Source organism: Nerophis ophidion, linkage group LG12 (assembly GCF_033978795.1).
Source record: "Nerophis ophidion isolate RoL-2023_Sa linkage group LG12, RoL_Noph_v1.0, whole genome shotgun sequence".
Classification (NCBI taxonomy): domain Eukaryota; kingdom Metazoa; phylum Chordata; class Actinopteri; order Syngnathiformes; family Syngnathidae; genus Nerophis; species Nerophis ophidion.
Window position 1 is genome coordinate 9,735,985 of NC_084622.1, and position 27,717 is coordinate 9,763,701.

General features: G+C 39.6%; 1 protein-coding gene across 1 annotated transcript in view; it reads right to left on the reverse strand.

Moving 5' to 3' along the window:
• Nucleotides 1-204: 204 nt before the first annotated feature.
• The window catches only part of hgfb (hepatocyte growth factor b), a 100,693-nt gene continuing 73,180 nt past the window's right edge, over nucleotides 205-27,717 (reverse strand). Inside the window, exons 12-18 of the mRNA XM_061916787.1 lie at nucleotides 26,602-26,631; nucleotides 16,867-16,972; nucleotides 16,614-16,688; nucleotides 14,204-14,347; nucleotides 14,020-14,126; nucleotides 5,912-6,054; nucleotides 205-1,361 (exon numbers count right to left, since the gene is read on the reverse strand). Of these exons, the coding sequence (XP_061772771.1) occupies nucleotides 1,176-1,361; nucleotides 5,912-6,054; nucleotides 14,020-14,126; nucleotides 14,204-14,347; nucleotides 16,614-16,688; nucleotides 16,867-16,972; nucleotides 26,602-26,631 (791 nt within the window). The 3' untranslated portion in view covers nucleotides 205-1,175. The remainder of the gene's footprint in view (nucleotides 1,362-5,911; nucleotides 6,055-14,019; nucleotides 14,127-14,203; nucleotides 14,348-16,613; nucleotides 16,689-16,866; nucleotides 16,973-26,601; nucleotides 26,632-27,717) is intronic.

Below are 27,717 nucleotides of genomic sequence, written 5' to 3' on the forward strand. Positions count from 1 at the left end.
TATATATATATATATATATATATATATAGGCGATGTCATATTATCGATGGGAAAATGCATTTTTGGACAATTTGCTGTATATATATATATATTTGCTGTATATATATATATATAGATTTGCCGTATATATATATATATATATATATATATATATATATATATATATATATATATATATATATATATATATATATATTTCGTCATGTCAACTGCCCAACCCGCGGTTTATCCACGGACTCCGCGGATGAGACCGCAAACCGCGCGTCTCTAGTATATACATACATACATACATACACATACCTATATAGACATATATATATATAATCGTATATATATATATATATATATATATATATATATATATATATATATATATATATATATATATATATATATATGTATAGATATATAGGCGATGTCATGTTATTGATGGGAAAATGCATTTTTGGACAATTTGCTGTACCTGAGCGGCCAGTAGACACCGAGAGTAACAAGTGGTAGAAAATGGATTAGAAAGGACAGATTTTAAAAAATAATAATCCAAAAAAATCAAATATACTTTTATTTTATTTTAACTTGGGACTTGGCGGGCCGTATTTTGGGATCCACTGTCATGGCTAGACCTCAGGATATTTAAAGATCAGATTTTTTTCGCCCAAAAAAAAAAAAAAAAATATATATTATTGTCAGTGTAAAATTTGTCCTACATACTTAATTTTTTTTAAAACTTTTTTAATCAATAAACATGAACATTCAACTTTGCTCATGTAGAATTAAGCTTTAGTTTTCTTTTCTTTTCCTCAATAACATGTCTATCATCTTGTAAAATTTGCTGTTAATAGTTTTAATGGCCTTAAAGTACGTCCCTGCCTCTGTATGATTAGCATTATTTCTCTCATATTTTATCTTTGCCTGAATCGGACGCCGTCTTCCGGCTCCTGGTTGCTTTTATCTCCTCCCAAACATCTGAGCAGCTGTGCATTTGTGGCAATCACCCTCCTGCTCTCTCGTAGCGAGCGTGACATCTGTTGGCGGTGTGTTGAAATCTGACATTTTACTCACTCATCTATTAAGAGGCGATCCAAAAAAAAAGCTGTTGGGTCCTCCCGAGAGTTCCCCGCTGCAGTTGCCGGTACGACGTTGCTTTAATCCACCCGTTTTTTTTTGCGGGCGTGTTACTCCGTGCCGAGCTCCGGCTCAGGGTAATACTTGAAGACTTTGTAGATCCACTGCGCGTAGAAGGGCACGTTGATGAAGATGCCGGGTCTGTTGGCGCGGGCGCAGCCTCTGCCGTGGATGCTCACGCCGACGATGACCTTGATCTCGCCGTCCTGGCACACCAGTGGGCCCCCATAATCCCTCTGCGGGGGACAAAACATATAAGATGACATCATCAGGGTTTATTAATGAAACTGGGTGACACACGGCACACTGACAAAGCGTAACCTATTGTTATTATAACAATCTACAAGGTTAACAATCTCCCTTGGGCTATTTTATGCTTCATAATGCGCCACACATTTTCAATGAGAGGTCTGGACAGTCAAGTACCCGCACGTGACTCGGCATGGTCTCGCTGAAATAAGCAGGGGCGTCCATAATAACGTTGCTTGGATGGCGACACGTGTTGCTCCAAAACCTGTATGTGCCTGTATATGAATTGTATATATGTGTGTGCATATATGTGTGTGTTGTGTATTATGTGTGTGTGTGCATATGTATATATATGTAAGTGTGTGTGAATTTAAATATATTATATATAGATAATATATGCATCTACGCAGCAACCACTGAATTAAATTATATTATATATATTATTGTATTATATATTGTATATATATATTGTATATGTATAGGGGTGGGACCTAATAAGTTTACTTCTTCCCTTTTTGAGCCAATCTTGACATCTACAAAAGATTAGCCACATTTAATGTTTTCAATGTAGGTGTAAAAATAATGTTTATATATATATATATATTTCTTTTGTATTTTATGTCATTCTTTTGTTTTGTTTGCATGGCTCAAAATGAACCATTCATTCATTCATTCATACCTTTCAGCATTAATGGTACCTTCACAGATGTGTAAGTTACCCATGCCTTGGGCATTAATACACCCCCATACCATTACAGATGCTGGATTTTGAACTATCCCCCGGATGTTATTTTCCTCTTTTTTCACAGTTTTCAAAAACAATTTGAAATGTGGACTCGTCAGACCACAGAATCCTTTTCTACTTCGCATCAGTCCATCTGAGATGAGCTCGGGCCCGGCGAAGCTGGCGGCATTTCTGGGTGTTGTTGACAAATGGCTTTAGCTTTGCATAGTAGCGTTTTAACTTGCACTTACAGATGTAGCGACCAAGTGTAGTAACTGACAGTGGTTTTCTGAAGTGTTCCTGAGCCCATGTGGTGATATCCTTTACACACCGACGTCGCTTTTTGATGCAGTACCGCCTGAGGAATCCAAGGTCCATAGTATCATCGCTTACGTGCATTGATTTCGCCAGATTCCCTGAACATTTTGATGATATTACGGACCGTAGATGGTGAAACCCCGAAATTCCTTGCAATAGCTGGTTGAGAAATGTTGTTTTTAACTGTTGGAGAATTTGCTCACGCATTTGTTCACACAGTGGTGACCCTCGCCCCATCCTTGTTTCATGGAAGCTGCTTTTATACCCAGTTACGTCACCCACCTGTTCCCAATTAGCCTGTTCACCGTTGGGATGTTCGGTATAAGTGTTTGATGAGCATTACTCAACTTTCTCAGTCTTTTTTTGCCACTTGTGTCAGGTTTGATGCATGCATCACATTCCAAATGAGCTAATATTTGCAAAAAATAACAATGTTTTCCAGTTCGAACATTAACGGGGAACATTATCACCAAACTTATGTAAGCGTCAATATATACCTTGATGTTGCAGAAAAAAGACCATATGTTTTTTTAACCGATTTCCGGACTCTAAAAGGGTGAATTTGGTGATTTAAAGGCCTTTCAATTGTTCGCTGTCAGAGCTATGACCTTTCACCCGTGACGTTACAACGGGAAGCAATCCACCATTTTCTCAAACACATTACACACACCAAGTCAAATCAGCTGTTATTTTCCGTTTTTTCGACTGTTTTGCGTACCTTGGAGACATTATGCCTCGTCGGTGTGTTGTCGGAGGGTGTAACAACACGATCAGGGACGGATCCATGTTGACTTACGTGGAGTGTGCATCGATTAGCACGGCATGTTAATTGATGCTAACATGCTATCCCGGCTACCTGTATGTACATATTGCATCGTTATGCCTCATTTGTAGCTATACTTGCATCCAGCCTTTCCCTCCACCCACATTTAATGCCAAACAAACACATACCAATCGACGGATTCAAGTTGCACCAGTGTCAAAAGATGCGAAAGTCCCACATTTGTTCCGCACATTTTACCGACGATAGCGATGCTACGACAGAGATGTGTGGATATCATGCGACACTCAAAGCAGATGCATTTCCAACGATAAAGTCAACGAAATCACAAAGGTGAGTTTTGTTGATGTTCTTGACTTATGTGCTAATCAGACATATTTGGTAACGGCATGACTGGAAGCTAATCAATGCTAACATGCTATTTAGGCTAGCTGTATGTACATGTGTAACTATATTTGCATCCAGCCTTTCCCTCCACCCACATTTAATGCCAAACAAACACTTACCCATCGACGTTGGTCAAAAGATGCAATCGTTGGTTAGAAGGCGATTGCCGAATAGCTTCAATAGCTATAGCTATAGCTATTGAGCGAATAGCTTCAATAGCTATTCGCTCAATAGCTTCAGTTTCTTCTTCAATTTCGTTTTCGCTATCTGTCTCCACACTCCAACCATCCGTTTCAATACATGCGTAATCTGTTGAATCACTTAAATGGGAACATTATCACCAGACCTATGTAAGCGACAATATATACCTTGATGGTGGAGAAAAAACACCATATATTTTTTTAACCGATTTCCGAACTCTAAATGGGTGAATTTTGGCGAATTAAACGCCTTTCTGTTTATTGCTCTAGTGGCGATGACGTCAGAACGTGACGTCACCGAGGTAATACAGCCGCCATTTTCATTTCCTACACATTACACAGACAGGTCTCAGCTCTGTTATTTTCCATTTTTTGGACTATTTTTTGGAACCTTGGAGACATCATGCTTCGTCGGTGTGTTGTCGGAGGGTGTAACAACACTAACATGGAGGGATTAAAGTTGCACCGAAGATGCGAAAGTGTCTGCCGCCAGACCCCCATTGAATCTACTGTAGTGTCTTCACATTTGACCGGCGATGACAGACATGACACAGAGATGTTTGGATAACCTGCAGATGCATTTGCAACGATACGAAATCACAAAGGTGAGTTTTGTTGTGGACTTATGTGCTAATAGACATATTTGGTTGCGGCGTGACTTCTAGCTAATCGATGCTAACATGCTACGCTAATCGATGATAACATACTATTTGCCGGCGATGACAGACATGGCACAGAGATGTATGGACAACCTGCAGATGCATTTGCAATGATACAGTCAACAAAATCACAAGGTTGAGTTTTTTTGATGTTGACTTTTGTGCTAAATAGACATATTTGGTCGCGGCGTGACTGCCAGCTAATCGATGCTAACATGCTATTTACCGGCGGTGCTAAAGCAGACATGGCACAGAGATGTATGGATAACCTGCAGATAGATTTGCAAGTATATTACGTTTCCTTCCACCCACTTTTAATGTGAAAAAAACACTTACCAATCGACGTATTTAAGTTGCTCCATTATCACAAAATGCGAAAGTCCTGATCGTTTGGTCCACACATTTTACCGGCCATGATAACACAGCTATTCGGCCATGCTATGGTTATAAATAGCATCAATAGCTATTCGCTCAATAGCTTCAGTTTCTTCTTCAATACTTTCATACTCCAGCCATCAGTTTCAATAAATGCGTTATCTGTTGAATTGCTTAAGCCGCTGAAATCAGAGTCTGAATCCGAGATAATGTCGCTATATCTTGCTGTGGTATTCCCATTGTTTGTGTACATTGGGAGCACTGTATGACGTCACAGGGAAATGGATAGTGGTTTCGAAGGTAGCGAAAATAAGGCACTTTAAAGCTTTATTTAGGGATATTCCGGGACCTGTAAAACTTCCAAAAAAAATTCAAAAAATACAACAAGCCACTGGGAACTGACTTTTATTGTGTTTAACCCTTTTGAAATTGTGATAATGTTCCCCTTTAAGCAGCTGAAATCCGAGTCTGAATCAGAGCTAATGTCGCTATATCTTTCTGTTCTATCCGCCATGTTTGTTTGTATTGGCGTCACTATGTGACGTCACAGGAAAAATGGACGGGTGGATTTACAGATAGCGAAAATCAGGCACTCCATGATGAGTAAAATTAAAAAAAAAACTTAGAAAAATAAAATAAGCCACTGGGAACTGATTTTTATTGGTTTTAACCCTTCGGAAATTGTGATAACGTTCCCCTTTAAATATGTTGTCTTTGAAGTCAATTCAATTGAATATAAGTTGAATTTTTTTTTAATCATTGTATTCATTCACACAACGTACCAACTTCACTCGTTTTATTGAAAGAAAGTAAAATGTGCTTTTTTCCGCAACTCACCATTCTCCAAGAATGCTGAAAACCACAAAAAAAAAAAAACTTTGCTCGCTGATGAAATGTAGTGTAACTCTCTCCAGCTGCTCTATTTTACATCAAACCCCACGCTAAGCCCAGCGAATCCAAAGAACATTTGCCTAAGATTTAAGATCTTTTGGATGCCAAGCGTTGAAGCGAGAGTGCAAAGATATTCATCACACTGGGGACAATCCCGAACTTGGATTGGGATCACGGGTGTCGAGAGCGGCTTTGCATTTACCTCACACACGCCCTCGTTTCTCTTGCCTCCCGCACAGATTTTGGAGTTGGTGATGTGGAGACTTCCTCTGTGCAACTCTCGGCACTTGTCGTTGCCGACAATGGGCAGGCTGACGGATTTTAGGAGGTCATCGTGGCCGGTGCCTATGTGATGGGATGTAAATTTAGTTAGTAGTATAATTCAGTGATTGTATGTAGTGGAGTAGGCGCTTGAGTTATATTCCTATGTCACTTTATATTCGCAACTTAAATATGTGTATTGTTAAATGGCAACAGTAGAGCACCATTATTTGTAATATGGGGAGTTCATTTTGTTGTAATTCCAGCATTAACCCTTGTCTTATGTTGAAAAAAAATGACATTGATTATGTTGCGGGTCATTTTGACCCATACTGTGTAAATGCACTCAAAACAGTCAAGAAAATAAGTTAAACCAATAACAATTTTATTTTAGGTTGTATAAACATTTAGAAAAGTGACATACAACACATTTTTTATTCCAATTGTATTATGTTAAGGGTCAATCTGACCCATTTCAGTTTTTGTGTTGATCAAAGTACTGGTTATCCTTTCTTTTTCTTGCTGCAATCTGGTGACTTTTCCTCATCTAGGGTCATGAACTGGTGTGTAAATCTGGACACTTTGTTGTGTAGTGGAATTTTTGTGCAGAGTTTGTATAAAAAGATGATGTTGCGAGTCATTTTGACCCAGGTGCTTTAATGTGGGTAAATAGCTGTTCAGATCCAAAAATAAACATGTCTCCTTGATGTACTTTTTACTTTGATGTACAATTGTTTGTATTTTGATTGTCTCTGAGACCCAGAGCCAGGTGTGTGAAGAGAGGGAACTTTCTCACACTTGTCCTTGTCTCCTCAGATGTCATCCTTCTGCAGCTCATTTTTGGTGAGTTTGTCAAAGAGATGACATGAGAACAGTGACAAGGACAAGTATGAGAAAGTTCCCTCTCTTCACACACCTGGCTCTGGGTCTCAGAGGCAATCAAAATACAAACAATTGTACATCAAAGTAAAAAGTACATCAAAGAGACTTGTTTATTTTGGCTATTCACCCACATTAAAGTGTCTGGGTCAAAATAACCCGCAACATCATCTTTGTATACAAACTCTGCAAGGCATTCCACTACACAACAAAGTGTCCAGATTTTACACACCAGTTCATGACCCTAGATGAGGAAAAGTCACCAAATTTCAGCAAGAAAAAGAAAGGATAACCAGTACTTTGATAAACACAAAAACTGATATGGGTCAAATTGACCCTCAACATATTACAAGGGCTAATAAGAGCCATTGTAATACTGGGCGACTCCAGCAGGGGGCGCGTTGTACTGGGAGCTATACTAAGAGGACACATGACTTCCTCGCAGTCATTACAGACGTGTACAGAACGAAGTTGTGTCCTTGTGTCTGTATAACTCAGGGGTCGGGAACCTTTTCGGCTAAGGGAGCCATGAAAGCCAAATATTTCAAAATGTATTTCCGTGAGAGCCATATAATATTTTTTAACACTCATAACAACTAAATGCATGCATTTTTAAGTAAGGCCAACCTTTTTAAAGTATAAAAAGTATCTTATTCTTTTTCATAACATTGTTATTCCGAAGCTAACCAATAATAAATAAATTGTCATGTCTGTTGATCACGTTTTTTTGGGGCCATGTGCTGTTTGTCTTTTGGACTCTTTAAGTTCCTGTTTTTTTCCACTCCCTTGTCTGGTTTCCTTGGTTACTCATTTTGTCCACCTGTCCCTGGTGGACAAAATGCCCGTTCACCTGCTTCCCGAGCACTAATCAGAGGCAGCATTTAAGCTTGTCTTTGCCAGTTAGTCGCCCTGGCGTCAATGTGATCTTTTCTTGCTCTGTGCTGACTTGTTTCATGCCTTGCCATAGTTTCGTGCCTAATGCCATGCCAAGTAAGTTTTGTTTGATTTATGTTCATAGTCTGTTTATGCGTTAGCTTTCTTCCTTAGCCCAGGGGTAGGGAACCTATGGCTCTAGAGCCAGATGTGGCTCTTTTGATGACTGCATCTGGCTCTCAGATAAATCTTAGCTGACATTGCTTAACACGATAATTATGAATAATTCCGCTGGAATTCACAGTGCTAAAAATAACGTTCAAAATATAAAACATTCTCATGCATTTAAATCCATCCATCCGTTTCCTACCGCACCTGTTCAAGAAGTCGCATTAATGGTAAGAAGTATTTGATGTCACGATGGGGGGGGGGGGGGGGGGGGGGTTGTAGTGGGGGGGTCGCAGCTTTTTGCGGGGTCGTTCTCCCAGGAAGGCAGACAGACTACTCGGGACATGACATTTAGGTAAAAACATGACTAAATTTAAACTAAAATAAGATACAAACAAAATTCTCTCACAGCGGAGGCACAATGTCAGCTAAGATTTATCTGAGAGCCAGATGCAGTCATCAAAAGAGCCACATCTGGCTCTAGAGCCAGATGTGGTTCCCTACCCCTGGTATAACTAAAACATCTCCCTTCTCAGGTACACGTATTTTTATGTAAATAGTTTTACCCCCGAATTTATCTTTGTACTGTTAAAACATGTTTGAAAGAGTATATTGTTATAATCTGTGTCTTCTCAGTCGACAAAGCTTTATATATGACCAAGCTAACGCTAAAGCTAATGCTAACTGCCGATGTCGAGGCGAATGCTAGCTATATATACAAAGGTACTGTGTGTAATTAGGGTCCGCCAGGCCCATTGCAAAAGGACTTGCAATGGGCCAAGGACCCTATTGAAACTGGTGCGTTTTATTATTATTCCGCAGCTATGCGCTGTAATTTGACCCCCTTAACATGCTTCCAAACTCACCAAATTTGACACACACATCGGTATGGCAAACCTTCCCAACTTATTAAGCAACCAAAACCCAAAATTGAAAATTGCGCGCTAGCGCCCCCTAGGAAGAAAAACAAAACAGACTGCGTGTAACTTCCGCTCGCAATGTCGTAGAGACATGAAACAAAAACTTCTATGTAGGGCTGACTTAGACCTAGATTTCATAATTTTACTTTCTAGGGCAAAAATCTACAAAAATTTTGCAAAAACCCATTCAAAGAAAATTTTCGCAAAAAAATTCTTTTTTTGCCTCTTTGAGCTGTAATTTGACCCCCTTAAAATGCTTCAAACTCACCAAACTTGGCACACACATCAGGACTGGCGAACATTGCGATCTAATGAAAAAATCAAATCCCAATACTCAAAATTGCGCTCTAGCGCAATTTTTGAATAAAACACAGCAACAACTGCTCTTAGGAAGAAAAACAAAACAAAATTGCTTGTAACTTCCAGTAGGAATGCCGGAAAGATATGAAACAAAAACTTCTATGTAGGTCTCACTTAGACCTACATTTAGATGATTGACATCCTTCGGCAAAAATCAACAGGAAGTTAAAAATTACCCCTTCAAAATAAAAGTTTTGTAAAAACCCGTCACCTTTTTCAAACGTAAACTCCTCCTAGTGCGTTTGTCGTTTCGGCTTCAAACTCGCACAGGAGAGAGATTGAACCCTTCTGGTTAAAACTGTCTAACAAAGTTTTGATTATGGCTCCGGTTTTGATTTTATGACCCTTCAAAGAACCACTGCGCTGATGCTGCTGCGCTGCTGTTGTCTCAAGATGGCTGCTTAAAAGCAGGAAGCACTAACGTGCCCACACAATGCAGAGAAGGTAGGTACACTAGACAAAAGTATTGGGACACTTAGGACTACCACTGGACAAAAGTATTGGGACACTTAGGACTAACACTAGGCAAAAGTATTGGGACACTTAGGACTACCACTGGCCAATAGTATTGGGACACTTAGGACTAACACTAGGCAAAAGTATTGGGAAACTTATGACACTAGACAAAAGTATTGGGACACTTATGACCATCACTGGGCAAAAGTATTGGGACACTTACGACTAACAAAAGTATTGGGACACTTAGGACTAACACTGGACAAAAGCATTGGGACACTTACGACTACCGCTGGACAAAAGTATTGGGACACTTAGGACTAACATTGGACAAAAGTATTGGGACACTTAGGACTACCACTGGACAAAAGTATTGGGACACTTAGGACTAACACTAGGCAAAAGTATTGGTACATTTAGGACTACCACTGGACAAAAGTATTGGGACACTTAGGACGACCACTGGACAAAAGTTCTGGGACACTTAGGACGACCACTGGACAAACGTATTGGGACACTTAGGACTAACACTAGGCAAAAGTATTGGGACACTTACGACTAACACTAGGCAAAAGTATTGGGACACTTATGACTAACACTAGACAATGACAATGTGAAATTTAATTAGCAGCAGCCAAAGGCGGACCCGGCCAACGCTGCTTGCAGCTTTAATTCATTATTAATCTGCGTGTATTTCTGTTTAAATGTGTGTTTTATAGAGTTTCTGGGAATAATTATGTGTAATTTGTTATGTTAAGGAATGATTAGTGACTTTTGCTACTCAAACAATATGGGCTTACTGTATAGCAGGGGTAGGGAACCTATGGCTCGCGAGCCAGATGTGGCTCTTTTGATGACTGCATCTGGCTCTCGGATAAATCTGAGCTGACATCGCTTGACACGATAAGTAATGAATAATTCCACTTGTTAAAAATAACGTTCAAAATATAAAACATTCTCATGCTTTTTTTATGTTCAAGAAGTTGCGTTAATGGTAGGAAGTAATTTATTTATTATTGGTTAGTGTGGGGCTTTCCCTACTGGGGGTTCTTCAGACCACCAAGCACCGACATGAGAGCCTGTTTCAGGGTTACAATATTGTTTTATTTTTCAATTATACAAAAAATAAGGGAAAAGCCAAAGGAAAAAAAAATGAAGACAGCAGAAACAAAAGGAAGAAAAAAAAGATTAAAAAACAAATGTAAAATGAAAAGCAAATGAGAAAAACCAAAAAGAAGAAAAACAAGAACAATTTTACAAAAAACAAAAACAAAAAAATAAAAGGGAAAAACCAAAGGAAAAAAAATAAGACAACAAAAACAAACAAAAAAAGATTAAAAAGCAAAATGAAAAACAAAAAATTAATGAGATAAACAAAAATGAAGAAAAAGAACAAGAAAAATTATACAAAAAACAAAAAACAAAAATAAAAAGGGAAAAAAAAAAGCAAAAAAGTTAAGTCAACAAAAACAAAAGAAAAAAAGAATAAAACAAATCAAAAATTGGCGCCCGATTGTAGCTGAGATAGGCGCCAGCGCCCCCCGCAACCCCGAAAGGCAATAAGCGGTAGTAAATGGATGGATGGATGGGCTCCAGTTTCAACCCTGTCTCTCCTCCTGGCTGCTGCTTATAACAGAGCGATAACAAGGCCCAGATGGGCCATCTACGCACCTGTCGCTGATTTCGAGGCCGGTCCTCGCACACCCTGCTTCGCTGCAGGCCCGCAGGCCACATCCCCTCCACAGTTAGCATCAGAATAACAATGTTACTCCAAAGAATAAGAGACTTATTATACTCTAGAAATGTTGGTCTTACTTAAAAATGCACGCGTTTAGCTGTGTTCAGTGTTAAAAAAAAATATTTTATGGCTCTTACAGAAATACATTTTAAAATATTTGGCTTTCTTGGCTCTCTCAGCCAAAAAGGTTCCCGACCCCTGCTGTATGGGATGAACCTTTGTATTTACGTGAGACATCTTCAAATACTGTGTACATGTATACAAGTTTGATGTTCTCTCCCTTCTCAGGGCGATTACACCTGCACGACAAAGTTAATCACGTACTTAATAAGAACAACATAAACAATCTATTTGAAGAGCTGTTCCAACAACCTTTACAAATATAATAATGGTCATTTCTGGTGGGCGACATCAATTGATGTTTGTATTAAAAAAAAAAAAAAACTAAATGGTATAAATGTATACAAATAATATTCCAAATAAAAATATACAAAATAGAATATTTACAATAATTATTGTTTTAATTGTATTTAATAATAATACGAAGAAAAATACAGTATTTAAAATGGTTATCAATATCATTTAGTTAAAAAGAACTGCATATATTTTTTAATTGTTCCTATCATTAACAATCCCAACGTCTATTGATCTCTGTATTAAAAAAAATTAAATGGCAAACCCAAAAGGGACAAGCGGTAGAAAATGGATGGATGGATGGGTGGGTATAAAGGTATACTTAAAGGCCTACTGAAATGAGATTTTCTTATTCAAACGGGGATAGCAGGTCCATTCTATGTATCATACTTGATCATTTCGCGATATTGCCATATTTTTGCTGAAAGGATTTAGTAAAGAACTTAAGTTAAGGAGAACTGTATGTGTTTTTAATTGTTCCTATCATTAAGACTCCCAACATCAATTGATGTCTTTGTTAAAATAAAAAATAAAAATGGTATAAAAGGTAGGAAGGTATAAAACAAATATTCAAAATCAAAATATACAAAAAAGTAAATATTTACAATATTTATTTTAGAATTATATTTAATAAGAAGAATAATCACAATGTTTATTGATATCATTTAGTTAAGGAGAAATGCATATTTTTTAAATTGTTCCTATCATTAACAATCCCAACTTAAAATGATGTCAGTATTAAAAAACAAACAAAAAAAAAGGAAGTGGTATAAAGGTATAAACATAATATTCAAAATAAATATATACAAAATAGAATATGTACAATATATATGTTTTTATTTGTATTGAAAAACAAAAAGAATACGAATAACTAAAATAGTTATTTATATCATTTAGTTAAGGAGAACTGTATTTTTTTTAAATTGTTCCTATCATTAACAATCCCAATGTCCATTAATGTCTGCATTAAAAAAAACAACAACTAAATGGTATAAGTGTACAAAAGGTATAAAAGTATAAAAATAATATTCAAAATTAAAATATACAAAATAGAATATTTACAATAATTATTGTTTTAATTGTATTTAATAAGAAAAAATATGAGAATAACTAAAATGGTTATTAATATCATTTAGTTATGGAGAACTGTATATGTTTTTAATTGTTCCTATCATTAAGACTCCCACGTCAATTGATGTCTCTATTAAAAAAACTAAATGATATAAAAGGTATGAAGGTATAACAATAATAATAAAAAATATATATATATAAAAAATAATATATTTACAATATTTTTTTTGTAGAATTGTATTTAATAATAAGAAGAATAATCACAACTAAAATGGTTGTACATATCATTTAGTTAAGGAGAACTGCATATTTTTTTAATTGTTCCTATCATTAACAATCCCAACTTTAATTGATGTCTGTATTTACAAAAAAAACTAAGTGGTACAAAGGTATGAAGTTATAAAAAAATATTATTCAAAATAAAAATAGACAAAATAGAATATTTACAATATATATTTTTTATTTGTATTGAAAAACAAGAAGAATAAGAATAACTAAAGTGGTTATTGATATCATTTAGTCAAGACCATTTTTTAAATTGTTCCTATAATTAACAATCCCAACGCCAATTAATGTCTGCATTAAAAAAAACAACTAAAAACTAAATGGTATAATAGTATATAAGGTATGAAAGTATAAAACTAATATTCAAAATTAAAATATACAACATATAATATTTACAATAATTATGCCTTTACTTAATTGCTAAGTAAACACATTTCAAACAGCAGTCAGGAAGTAGTCTTTGCCAGCCTTGTTTTTGTTGTGCCCTAAAAAGTGTTAACACTGTAATGATTGTTTAATTGTACTTATGATTGTTTTAATTGCACTTAATAAGAAAAAGAATAAGAATAACCAAAATCATTATTAATATCATTTAGTTAAGGAGCACTGCATATGTTTTTAATGGCCTTCCCAAAGTCCTGACTTAAACGTGTGGACAATGCTGAAGAAACAAGTCCGTGTCAGAAAACCAACACATTTAGCTGAACTGCACTAATTTTGTCAAGAGGAGTGGTCAAAAATTCAACCAGAAGCTTGCCAAAGGGACATGTAAGCAAATATAAACATCGCTGTATGTATACTTTTGACCCAGCATATTTGCTCCCTTTTTCAGTAAACCCATAATAAAATCATTGTTGCAGAATTTAAAGGAGCATGATAAATTACCTTTGGTCTCTCCCCATCCGTACATTTTACAAATGGCACCCTCTGGGATGGAACACCCGTCCACCGGCAGCTGGATGGTGTGGACGTTGTCTGCAGGGAGGGCAGGTCTGCACATAGTCCCAGGAATATTTATCACTGCGAACACTTAGAAAGACTTCAAGTAAGCTGACATCCGAGTACTCACTCGGAAAGCCTAATTAGGGCCAAACTGGAACCTTCCGGGCCACAAATGACTTGTGCTATACGGACTTCCTGTCTTGTTGACCAATCGGACTCTTCGATGTTGGACACTCCCAGACAAACTCGATACTCGCTCAGGTCTGGGACACTGGCAAACAAGTCAAATAGTTAGCAGGTAATATCAAGAAACCGGTTAAAGCAATGTACAGTAGGAAGGGGATTCATACGGCCCTTTTTTTCACGGTTTGCGTGACACATGAAACGTGACAAATTTGGGGCATGTGAAAAAAACAAAAAAGAGTGAAGTTGGCAATGATTTGCAATTCCTTTTATTCAATTGAATAGACTGCAAAGACAAGATATTTAATTTTCAAACTGAGGAAACTGAAATTTTTTGGGGAAAATAATCATTAACTTAGAATTTAATGGCCGCAACACATTGCAGAAAAGTTGTCCAAGGGGCATTTTTACCACTGTGTTACATGGCCTTTCCTTTTAAAGACACTCGGTAAACGTTTGGGAACTGAGGAGACCAATTGTTGAAGCTTTTCAGGTGGAATTCTTTCCCATTCTTGCTTGATGTACAGCTTAAGTTGTTCCGCACTCTTTTACTATGAAGCCACGCTGTTGTAACACGTGGCTTGGCATTGTCTTGCTGAAATAAGCAGGGGCGTCCATGATAACGTTGTTTTGATGGAAACATATGTTGCTCCAAAACCTGTATGTACCTTTCAGCATTAATGGCGCCTTCACAGATGTGTAAGTTACCCATGCCTTGGGCACCAATACACCCCCATACCATCACAGATGCTGGCTTTTCAACTTTGCGCCCAAAACAGTCCGGATGGTTCTTTTCCTTTTTTGTCCGGAGGACACAGCGTCCACAGTCTCAAAAAACAATTTGAAATGTGGATTCGTCAGACCACAGAACACTTTTCCACTTTGCATCAGTCCATCTTAAATGAGCTCGGGCCCAGCAAAGCCTTTCTGGGTGTTGTTGATAAATGGCTTTGGCTTTGCACATGAGTTTTAACTTGCACTTACAGATGTAGTAACAAACTGTAGTTACTGACAGTAGTTTTCTGAAGTGTTCCTGAGCCCATGTGGTGATATCCTTACACACTGATGTTACTCTTTGATGCGGTACCACCTGATGGAACCAAGGTCACGGGCCCTGCAACTTACGTGCAGTGATTTCTCCAGATTCTCTGAACCTTTTGACGATATTACGGAGCGTAGATGGCAACATATGTTGCTCCAAAACCTGTATGTACCTTTTAAGCATTAATGGTGCCTTCACAGATGTGTAAGTTACCCGTGCCTTGGGCACCCCATACACCCCCATACCATCACAGATGCTGGCTTTTCAACTTTGCGCCTAAATCAGTCCGGATGGTTCTTTCCCTCTTTGAGCCGGAGGACACAACGTCCACAGTGTCAAAAAACAATTTGAAATGTGGACCCATCAGACCACAAAAAACTTTCCACTTTGCATCAGTCCATCTTAAATCAGCTGGGGCCCAGCGAAGCCTTTCTGGGTGTTGTTGATAAATGGGTTTGGCTTTGCATATGAGTTTCAACTTGCACTTACAGATGTAGTAACAAACTGTAGTTACTGACAGTGGTTTTCTAGAGTATTCCTAAACCCATGTGGTGATATCCTTTACACACTGATGTCACTTTTTGATGCGGTACTGCCTGATTGAACCAAGGCCTGCAACTTACGTGCAGTGATTTCTCCAGATTCTCTGAACCTTTTGATGATATTACGGTGCGTAGATGGTGAAATCCCTAAATTCTTTGCAATAGCTTGTTGAGAAATGTTGTTCTTAAACTGTTTGTTCAAAAAGTGGTGACCCTCGCCCCATCCTTTTTTGTGAATGACTGAGCGTGTCACGGAAGCTGCTTTTTCACCCAATCATGGCACCTGCCTGTTCCCAATTAGCCTATTTACCTGTGGGATGTTCCAAATAAGTGTTTGATGGGCATCCCTCAACTTTCTCAGTCTTTTTTGTAACTTCTGCCAGCTTTTTTGAAACATGTTGCAGGCATCGAATTCCAAATGAGCTAATATTTGTGAAAAGTAACGTTTACCAGTTCGAACGTCTTTGCAGTCTATTCAATTGAATACAGGTTGACAAAGTTTTGCGGATCATTGTATTCTCTTTTTATTTACGATTTACACAACTGGTTTAGGGTTATGTACTATCCACTTTAGTAGCCAGACAACAGTAGAGTTTTGAATATTGTATATCGTGTTTTGAGTCATTTCCAACCTCGACCATGGCATCAGTTGCTACGTAGACTGGCGCTTTCCATTATTTTCAGCAGACTGCACAGCAAAATGATTAACCCAGGAACGGGGCTGAATGAATCCCTTTCCGGCTGTCACAAAAAGATAAAGCGCTCCCCACCATGAGGAAAAACACTGCCGGTCAGTGAGTACCCACTCTTCTCGTATCAGTGACCCCCCACACCAGTGCGTCGACCTGCAAAGAACACACCGCACGTTGCCGTGGGAACCAAGCAGCCGTCAACGCATGAATGATTGCCTGTGATATTTTAAGGGGCAGCACAACATAGAACAAGAATTACATAATCAAATAACCGGCCTGTCTACTTGAGTAGCAGCGGAGACCGTGCGGAATACCAAACACGTTCCCATACCCTTTTTGTATGCTGACCATCCAGCTGCCGTCAGATACGCTCACCGGACCCCCGCCAACGATCCTGGTCCTCTTATGGACAAAACAACCCACAGAGGACAGCTCACCTAGAAGAGCACAAACACACACACGCTTCAGTTTCTTTGGATTTACCCCAGGTGATGTTTCATGAGAAAAGAGGTATTCGTTAATCTTCATTATGGGTGTCTAAAGTCTGGCCCGCGGGTCATTTGCGGCCAGGAGCTATTTTTGTTAACCTTTAAAGGGGAACATTATCACTAGACCTATGTAAGCGTCAATATATACCTTGATGTTGCAGAAAAAAGACCATATGTTTTTTTTAACCGATTTCCGAACTCTAAAAGGGTGAATTTGGCGATTCAAACGCCATAACCTTTCACCCGTGACGTCACAACGGGAAGCAATCCACCATTTTCTCAAACACATTACACACACCAAGTCAAATCAGCTCTGTTATTTTCCGTTTTTTCAACTGTTTTCCGTACCTTGGAGACATCATGCCCCGTCGGTGTGTTGTCGGAGGGTGTAACAAAACGATCAGGGACGGATTCAAGTTGACTCACATGGAGTGTGCATCGATTACCACGGCATACTAATCGATGCTAACATGCTATTTAGGCTAGCTGTATGTACATATTGCATCAATATGCCTCATTTGTAGCTATATTTGCATCCAGCCTTTCCCTCCACCCACATTTAATGCCAAACAAACACATACCAATCGATGGATTGAAGTTGCGCCATTGTCAAAAGATGCGAAAGTCCCTCGTTTGTTCTGCACATTTTACAGACGATGGCGATGCTACGACAGAGATGTGTGGATATCCTGTGACACTCAAAGCAGATGCATTTCCAACGATAAAGTCAACGAAATCACAAAGGTGAGTTTTGTTGATGTTATTGACTTATGTGCTAATCAGTCATATTTGGTCACGGCATGACTGCCAGCTAATCGATGCTAACATGCTATTTAGGCTAGCTGTATGTACATTTGTAGCTATATTTCCATCCAGCCTTTCCCTCCACCCACATTTAATGCCAAACAAACACATACCAATCGACGGATTCGAGTTGCACCATTGTCAAAAGATGCGAAAGTCCCTCATTTGTTCTGCACATTTTACCGACGATGGCGATGCTACGACAGAGATGTGTGGATATCCTGCAACACTCAAAGCAGATGCATTTCCAATGATAAAGTCAACGAAATGACTTTACGAGTTGTGTTGATGTTATTGACTTATGTGCTAATCAGACATATTTGGTCACGGCATGACTGCCAGCTAATCGATGCTAACATGCTATTTAGGCTAGCTGTATGTACATTTGTAGTTATATTTGCATCCAGCCTTTCCCTCCACCCACATTTAATGCCAAACAAACACATAACAATCGACGGATTTAAGTTGCTCCAGTGGTCAAAAGATGCAATTGTTGGTTAGAAGGCGATCGCCGAATTCGTCCGCGTTGCCTTTGTCTGTCGTGATATGGCTCAATAGCTTCAGTTTCTTCTTCAATTTCGTTTTCGCTATCTACCTCCACACTCCAACCATCCGTTTCAATACATGCCTAATCTGTTGAATCACTTAAGCCGCTGAAATCCAAGTCTGAATCTGAGCTAATGTCGCTATATCTTGCTGTTCTATCCGCCATGTTTGTTTGTATTGGCGTCACTATGTGACGTCACAGGAAAATGGACGGGTGGATTTACAGATAGCGAAAATCAGGCACTTTAAAGCATTTTTTCGGGATATTCCATAATGGGTACAATTTTGAAAAAAAACTTCGAAAAAAAAATAAGCCACTGGGAACTGATTTTTTATTGGTTTTAACCCTTCTGAAATTGTGATAATTTTCCCCTTTAACATGATGACACTCAAGGGCAGACGTGGGCAAATTAATGGTGGTAAGTCTTGAACTATACAAAGTATTTCAATGGTTGGAATCTGCGCTTTTGCATGATATACTAGTTACTATGGTAATCTAATTAGTTACTATGGTAATGTAAATTATAGCAGCTCAGACGAGGCATCAAGCAGTGTGGGTGGGGAACGTTTCCACAGCCTGAAATGTGGGTGTCAGGGACAGTCGAGGCAAGAACAAAGTTCTAAAACATTGTGATGTATCAGATGAATCAGATTGTAGATGGGAGTTTTTTTTTTCTTTTTAACCTTTGCGTTCATATTTTGCTGTTTGTTGCATTTTTGTTGTGTTTCACTTAATTGTAAAATATGTCAATGGAGGGGGGGCGGGTGACATTCAAATGGTGTCAATATTCAGTGTTTTATCGGTCATAGTTAATGTTATAAATCCCACATCCTTTATTGTCATGTATATTGTGGTTGTCTTTTTAGCATTTAATTACGCATTTTTGTGAGGTTTTGTATTAGTGTTCCTAAAAATAAGACCCAAGCACACCACACATACTGTACAGCAGATTTTCACAGTTTATACATATATATATATATACATATATATATATATATATATATGTATATATATATATATATATATATATATATTCACGTTGACCGGTTCCGGGTCAACGTGAATGACTGCTCGCCGACTGCTCTTGTTGCAAAAAAGCTAAGTATCGTTCTATCTGTGTGATTTTAACTGTTTTGCAGCTTTATTTACAACTTATCGAACATATTTAATAGTTCCATTTAACTTGCAAATCACCCGATCTCTGTCTCACCACTCCGCCCTCAGCTAGCTAGCTGCTAAGCTAACGAGGCTAGCGGAGAAAGGCAGCGCCGGTCTGAAGGAAGCTACTCCCCCGCCACCGTGACCATCACTTCCCGAAGACAGCTGGCACCCCACTCGGCGACGGAAAGTTTCTGTGAGTATGGCTTCCTGCGCTTCGTGCACTTTACTCATGGATAGGTTGGCTTTGCTAGAGAGCCGTGTCCGCCAGTTAGAGCAGTGTAATTTCGTAACTTTAGATGTTGCGGACACATCTGCTAGCGTTAGCTGTAGCGAGCTAACTAGCCCAGCTTGTAGCAGCCCTAATCGGCCTACAAGCTACGGTGTACCGGTTGAGACGCATAATAGATTTAGCCCTTTAGCTAGTCCTACACCCCAGTCTACCGGGCACCACACTTTAGTCATAGGGGACTCCATCACCCGAAACATAAAGCTTAGCAAACCAGCCACAATTAAGTGTATTCCCGGGGGCAGAGCACCTGACATTGAAGCTAATCTTAGGGAGCTAACTCGCAACAGGTCTAATAAACACGTACGGCAGGCTAACCGCACCACTAGTTATGCGAATATAGTAATACACGTTGGCTCCAATGACGTTAGGATGAGACAATCAGAGATTACAAAGAGAAACATAGCCAGGGCTTGTAATCTCGCCAGAAAGATGTCCAGGCATCGAGTAATTGTCTCTGGCCCCCTGCCTGGGAGAGGCAATGATGAGAGATATAGCAGATTAGTCTCTCTTAACAGGTGGCTGGATAGCTTCTGCAGACAACAGGGATTTACGTTTATTGATAATTGGCCCTCTTTCTGGGGCAAACCTGGCTTGCTGAGGAGAGACGGCCTTCACCCTAACCAGGAAGGCGCTATCCTCTTGTCTCGGAACATAGACTTCGCATTGAGCCACATTTGACTAACTGCACTAGAGCAAGCCCGGTCACAGGCAATTACAGAGCCTGCTAGCCTGGGTATGGAGTCAGTTAAGTTAGAACTAGCCAGCGCCAGGCTGGATGATCCCTGTACACATAGCAATTTTCGTAGAATAATACACAACTCACAAAATGTTTTTTCTACTGTGTCTATGACTACGTCAGAGTTAGACATGCGCTCTACTGAGGTGGCAAATTATGATGCGTTCAGTTTATCGCAGCGCCAAGTAGACAATCTGAAAATTCCCGTCATATCAATTCCTAGATATGGTCGTAATTATTTTAAGTACACTGCGCATAATAAACGTAACATTATTAATATTGCTACGACGGATAATTTCATCAACAACTCCTTAAAACAGCCCACTACCTATAATATGGGCTTTCTAAACATCAGATCTTTGTCTCCCAAAACGTTATTAGTCAATGAGGTCATTAGAGACAACAACCTTAACGTCATCGGTCTTAGCGAAACCTGGCTTAAACCAGACGAGTTTTTTGCGATAAATGAGGCATCCCCTCCTAACTATACGAATGCGCATATTGCCCGTCACCTCAAAAGGGGAGGGGGTGTCGCACTAATATACAACGAAAACTTTAACTTTAGTCCTAACTTAAATAATAAATATAAATCGTTTGAGGTGCTTTCTATGAAGTCTGCCACACCTCTGCCTCTGTGCCTGGCCGTTATCTACCGCCCCCCAGGGCCCTATTCGGACTTTATTAGTGAATTCTCAGAGTTTGTTGCTGATCTAGTGACGCACGCCGATAATATAATTATAATGGGGGACTTTAATATCCATATGAATACCCCATTGGACCCACCGTGCGTGGCGCTCCAGACTATAATTGATAGCTGTGGTCTTACACAAATAATAAATGAACCGACGCATCGCAGCGGCAATACGATAGACCTAGTGCTTGTCAGAGGTATCACCGTCTCCAAAGTTATGATACTCCCGTATACTAAAGTAATGTCCGATCATTACCTTATAAAATTCGAAGTTCAGACTCATGTTCGGCAAGCTAATAAGAATAATAACTGCTATAGCAGCCGCAACATTAATGCTGCCACAACGACGACTCTTGCGGACCTACTGCCCTCGGTAATGGCACCGTTCCCAAAGTATGTGGGCTCTATTGATAACCTCACTAACAGCTTTAACAACGCCCTGCGCGAAACCATTGATAGTATAGCACCGCTGAAGTTAAAAAAGGCTCCAAATAGGCGTACGCCATGGTTTACTGAAGAAACTAGAGCTCAGAAATTATTATGTAGAAAGCTGGAACGCAAATGGCGCACGACTAAACTTGAGGTGCACCATCAAGCATGGAGTGATAGTTTAATAACTTATAAACGCATGCTTACCTTAGCTAAAACTAATTATTACTCAAATCTCATCCGCATTAATAAAAACGATCCAAAATTTTTGTTTAGTACTGTAGCATCGCTAACCCAACAAGGGACTCCTTCCAGTAGCTCCACCCATTCGGCAGATGACTTTATGAAGTTCTTTAATAAGAAAATTGAACTTATTAGAAAGGAGATTAAAGACAATGCGTCCCAGCTACAACGGGGTTATAGTAACACAGATACGATTGTATATACGGCGGATACTGCAAATATCCAAAATAGTTTCTCTCGTTTTGATGAAATAACATTAGAAGGATTGTTACAACGTGTAAATGGAATAAAACAAACAACATGTTTACTTGACCCACTTCCTGGGAAACTTATCAAGGAGCTTTTTGTATTATTAGGTCCATCAGTGCTAAATATTATAAACTTATCACTTTCCTCGGGCACTGTTCCCGTTGCATTCAAAAAAGCGGTTATTCATCCTCTCCTTAAAAGACCTAACCTCGATCCTGACCTCATGGTAAACTACCGACCGGTGTCTCACCTTCCCTTTATTTCGAAAATCCTCGAAAAAATTGTTGCGGAGCAGCTAAATGAGCACTTAGCGTTTAACAATCTATGTGAAACCTTTCAATCCGGTTTCAGGGCAAATCACTCGACTGAGACAGCCCTCGCAAAATTGACTAATGATCTATTGCTAACGATGGACTCTGATGCGTCATCTATGTTGCTGCTCCTCGATCTTAGCGCTGCTTTCGATACCGTCGATCATAATATTTTATTAGAGCGTATCAAAATACGAATTGGTATGTCAGACTCAGCCCTGTCATGGTTTAACTCTTATCTTACTGATAGGATGCAGTGCGTCTCCTATAACAGTGTGACCTCGGACTATGTTAAGGTAACGTGTGGAGTTCCCCAGGGTTCGGTCCTTGGCCCTGTACTCTTCAGCATCTACATGCTGCCGCTAGGTGACGTCATACGCAAATACGGTATTAGCTTTCACTGTTATGCTGATGACACCCAACTTTACATGCCCCTAAAGCTGACCAACATGCCGGACTGTAGTCAGTTGGAAGCGTGTCTTAATGAAATTAAACAATGGATGTCCGCTAACTTTTTGCAACTTAATGCCAAAAAAACGGAAATGCTGATTATCGGTCCTGCTAGACACCGACCTCTATTTAATAATACAACTTTAACATTTGACAACCAAATAATAAAACAAGGTGACTCTGTAAAAAATCTGGGTATTATCTTCGACCCAACTCTCTCCTTTGAGTCACACATTAAAAGCGTTACTAAAACGGCCTTCTTTCATCTCCGTAATATCGCTAAAATTCGCTCCATTTTGTCCACTAAAGACGCCGAGATCATTATCCATGCGTTTGTTACGTCTCGTCTCGATTACTGTAACGTATTATTTTCGGGTCTCCCCATGTCTAGCATTAAAAGATTACAGTTGGTACAAAATGCGGCTGCTAGACTTTTGACAAGAACAAGAAAGTTTGATCATATTACACCTGTACTGGCTCACCTGCACTGGCTTCCTGTGCACTTAAGATGTGACTTTAAGGTTTTATTACTTACGTATAAAATACTACACGGTCTAGCTCCAGCCTATCTTGCCGATTGTATTGTACCGTATGTCCCGGCAAGAAATCTGCGTTCAAAAGACTCCGGCTTATTAGTGATTCCTAGAGCTCAAAAAAAGTCTGCGGGCTATAGAGCGTTTTCCGTTCGGGCTCCAGTACTCTGGAATGCCCTCCCGGTAACAGTTCGAGATGCTACCTCAGTAGAAGCATTTAAGTCTCATCTTAAAACTCATTTGTATACTCTAGCCTTTAAATAGACCTCCTTTTTAGACCAGTTGATCTGCCGCTTCTTTTCTTTCTCCTATGTCCCCCCCTCCCTTGTGGAGGGGGTCCGGTCCGATGACCATGGATGAAGTACTGACTGTCCAGAGTCGAGACCCAGGATGGACCGCTCGTCGGGACCCAGGATGGACCGCTCGCCTGTATCGGTTGGGGACATCTCTACGCTGCTGATCCGCTTCAGATGGTTTCCTGTGGACGGGACTCTCGCTGCTGTCTTGGAGCCACTATGGATTGAACTTTCACAGTATCATGTTGGACCCGCTCGACATCCATTGCTTTCGGTCCCCTAGAGGGGGGGGGTTGCCCACATCTGAGGTCCTCTCCAAGGTTTCTCATAGTCAGCATTGTCGCTGGCGTCCCACTGAATGTGAATTCTCCCTGCCCACTGGGTGTGAGTTTTCCTTGCCCTTTTGTGGGTTCTTCCGAGGATGTTGTAGTCGTAATGATTTGTGCAGTCCTTTGAGACATTTGTGATTTGGGGCTATATAAATAAACATTGATTGATTGATTGATATATATATATGTATGTATATATATATATATATATATATATATATATATATATATACGTGTGTTTATATACAAACCCCCTTTCCATATGAGTTGGGAAATTGTGAAAACAATGATTTGCAAATCCTTTTCAACCCATATTCAACTGAATGCACTACAAAAATAAATAAATGATAAATGGGTTGCACTTGTACAGGACTTTTCTACCTTCAAGGTACTCAAAGCGCTTTTGACACTACTTCCACATTCACCCATTCACACACACATTCACACACTGATGGAGGGAGCTGCCATGCAAGGCGCTAACTAGCACCCATCAGTAGCAAGGGTGAAGGGGCTTGCTCAAGGACACAACGGACGTGACGAGGTTGGTACTAGGTGGGGATTGAACCAGGGACCCTTGGGTTGCGCACGACCTCTGTCCCACTGTTCCACCCCGTGGCAAGAGAAGACAAGATATTTGATGTTCAAACTCATAAACTTTTTTTTTTTTTTGCAAATAATAATAAACTTAGAATTTCGTGGCTCCAACATGTGCCAAAGTAGTTGGGAAAGGGCATGTTCACCACTGTGTTACATCATCTTTTTTTTTAACAACACTCAATAAACGTTTGGGAACTGAGGAAACAAATTGTTGAAGCTTTGAAAGTGGAATTATTTCCCATTCTTGTTTTATGTAGAGCTTCAGTCGTTCAACAGTCCGGGGTCTCTGCTGTCGTATTTTACGCTTCATAACGCGCCACACATGTTTGATGGGAGACAGGTTTGGACTGCAGGCGGGCCAGGAAAGTACCCACACTCTCTTTTTACTAAGCCACGCTGTTGTAACATGTGCTGAATGTGGCTTGGCATTGTCTTGCTGAAATAAGCAGGGGTGTCCGTTAAAAAGATGGCACTTAAATGGCAGCAAATGTTGTTCCAAAACCTGTATGTACCTTTCAGCATTAATGGTGCCTTCACAGATGTGTAAGTTACCCATGCCTTGGGCACTAATGCACCCCCATACCATCACAGATGCTGGCTTTTCAACTTTGTGTCGATAACGGTCTGGATAGTTCGCTTCCTCTTTGGTCCGGATGACACAATGTAGAATATTTCCAAAAACAATGTAAAATGTGGACTCCTCAGACTACAGAACACTTTTCCACTTTGCATCAGTCCATCTTAGATGATCTCAGGCCCAGAGAAGCTGGCGGCGTTTCTGGATGTTGTTGATAAAATGGCTTTCGCTTTGCATAGTAGAGCTTTAACTTGCACTTACAGATGTAGTGACAAACTGTATTTAGTGAAAGTGGTTTTCTGAAGTGTTCCTGAGCCCATGTCGTGATATCCTTTAGATATCGATGTCGGTTTTTGATACAGTGCCGTCTGAAGGATCGAAATTCGCGGTCATTCAATGTTGTTTTCCGGACACGCCGCTTACGTGGAGTGATTTCCCCAGATTCTCTGTACCTTTTGATGATATTATGGACCGTAGATGTTGAAATCCCTACATTTCTTGCAATTGCACTTTGAGAAACGTTGTTCTTAAACTGTTTAACTATTTACTCACGCAGTTGTGGACAAAGGGGTGTACCTCGCCCCCTCCTTTCTTGTGAAAGACTGAGCATTTTCTTGGGAAGCTGTTTTCATACCCAATCATGGCATCCACCTGTTCCCAATTAGCCTGCATACCTGTGGGGTCTTCCAAATAAGTGTTTGATGAGCATTCCTCAACTTTTCCCAACTTCTTTGTCACGCGTTGCTGGCATCAGATTCTCAAGTTAATGATTATTTGCAAAAAAAAAAAAAAAAGTTTATCAGTTCGAACATCGAATCTGTTGTCTTTGAAGCATATTCAACTGAATATGGGTTGAAAATGATTTGCAAATCATTGTATTCCGTTTATATTTTACATCTAACACAATTTCCCAATTCATATGGAAACGGGGTTCGACATTATTTCTCTAATTGTGGCCCCCCGGGTCAAAATAATTGCCCGGGCCTGGGTGAAGGTAACGATCCACTATGAAAATCATCGAGCACAAAACATAACCAGCTATGTTAACGAGGTCATTATTTAAGGCAATTATCGAGTGCCTTTACAGAATCCCGTTAAGGGAAAATGAAGTCATATTTCAGAGCCACTAATGGTTCATCTCTCCTTTTACGCGGGGTTGTGTTCACAAAGTCAGGTCGACGGACGCACCATGTCCTCGGGTCGCGACTGCTTGCTCAAAAAGTACGTTTCAACATGGCAACAGCATCAGTGCTCATCTTGGATTCTATTAAATCCAAATCAGGAGCAGAGCTTTCGTAAGCGGAAGGCAGACTGATGAGCTGCCTGAGACACTTACCCACTGGAATGACGCTCTGGGAAGCATTACCTGCACAAAGGAGAGGAGACAAAACGGGTTAGGTGGGGGTAGGTCAGGCAGTGTTAACAGATACAAATGAGAGAAGACGACCCCACGCTAGAAAAGGAGAATGTACGGTGGGTTAAAGGCCACGGCTGCCAGTGACCTTCAATTTGCCATGCCCCGTTAGTCTGGGGTCGCGGACAACTTACAGAACCATTCCTCTTAACTGAAACCCACTACTACCCACCACACAATCTGATAGTTTATAAATCAATGATGAAATATCTACATTGCAACACATGGATTTTTTAGTTTACTATATAACAATTTTAAATTTCCCGGGAGTTTCGTCTTGAAAACGTCGTTTTTTAGGAAGTATGAGCGCTGCACACACACACAGCTAAAAGTTGTCTGCTTTAACGGCATAATCACACAGTATTTTGGACATCTGTGTTGCTGAATCTTTTGCAATTTTTTCAATTAATAATGGAGAAGTCAAAGTAGAAAGATGGAGTTGGGAAGCTTTAGCCTTTAGCCACACAAACACAAGGTGATTCCTTGTTTAAAATTCCCGGAGAGAACATGGATCCATACCAAATGTCAACCAGCGGGTTTCGGTGAGAAAATTGCGGTTAAAAAGTCGATTCGTACCGGAGAAAAGCTGAGCTTGTGCCGTCCATGAAGCTGTCGTCGACTTCGTCAAGACACCCGTGGATACACCCTTCCGACTATTAGGTACTATTAAACTTTAATTGATTGATTGATTGTTTTATTAGTAGATTGCACAGTTCAGTACGTATTCCGTACAATTGACCACTAAATGTTAACACCCGAATAAGTTTTTCAACTTGTTTAAGTCGGGGTCCACGTTAATCAATTCATGGCAGTAACTCACCAAAACACCAGCAACAAAATAGAAAGATAAGGGATTTCCCAGAATTATCCTAGTAAATGTGTCTAAAAACATCGGAATCCGTCCCAATGCAATCGCGATTTGTTTTTTTTTAACTCGTTTTGTTTTTTTGTTTTTTTCTAGTCCTTCGCTATCAATATCCTCAGCCACGAATCTTTCGTGCTCGCTCAAATTAATGGGGAAATTGTCGTTTTCTCGGT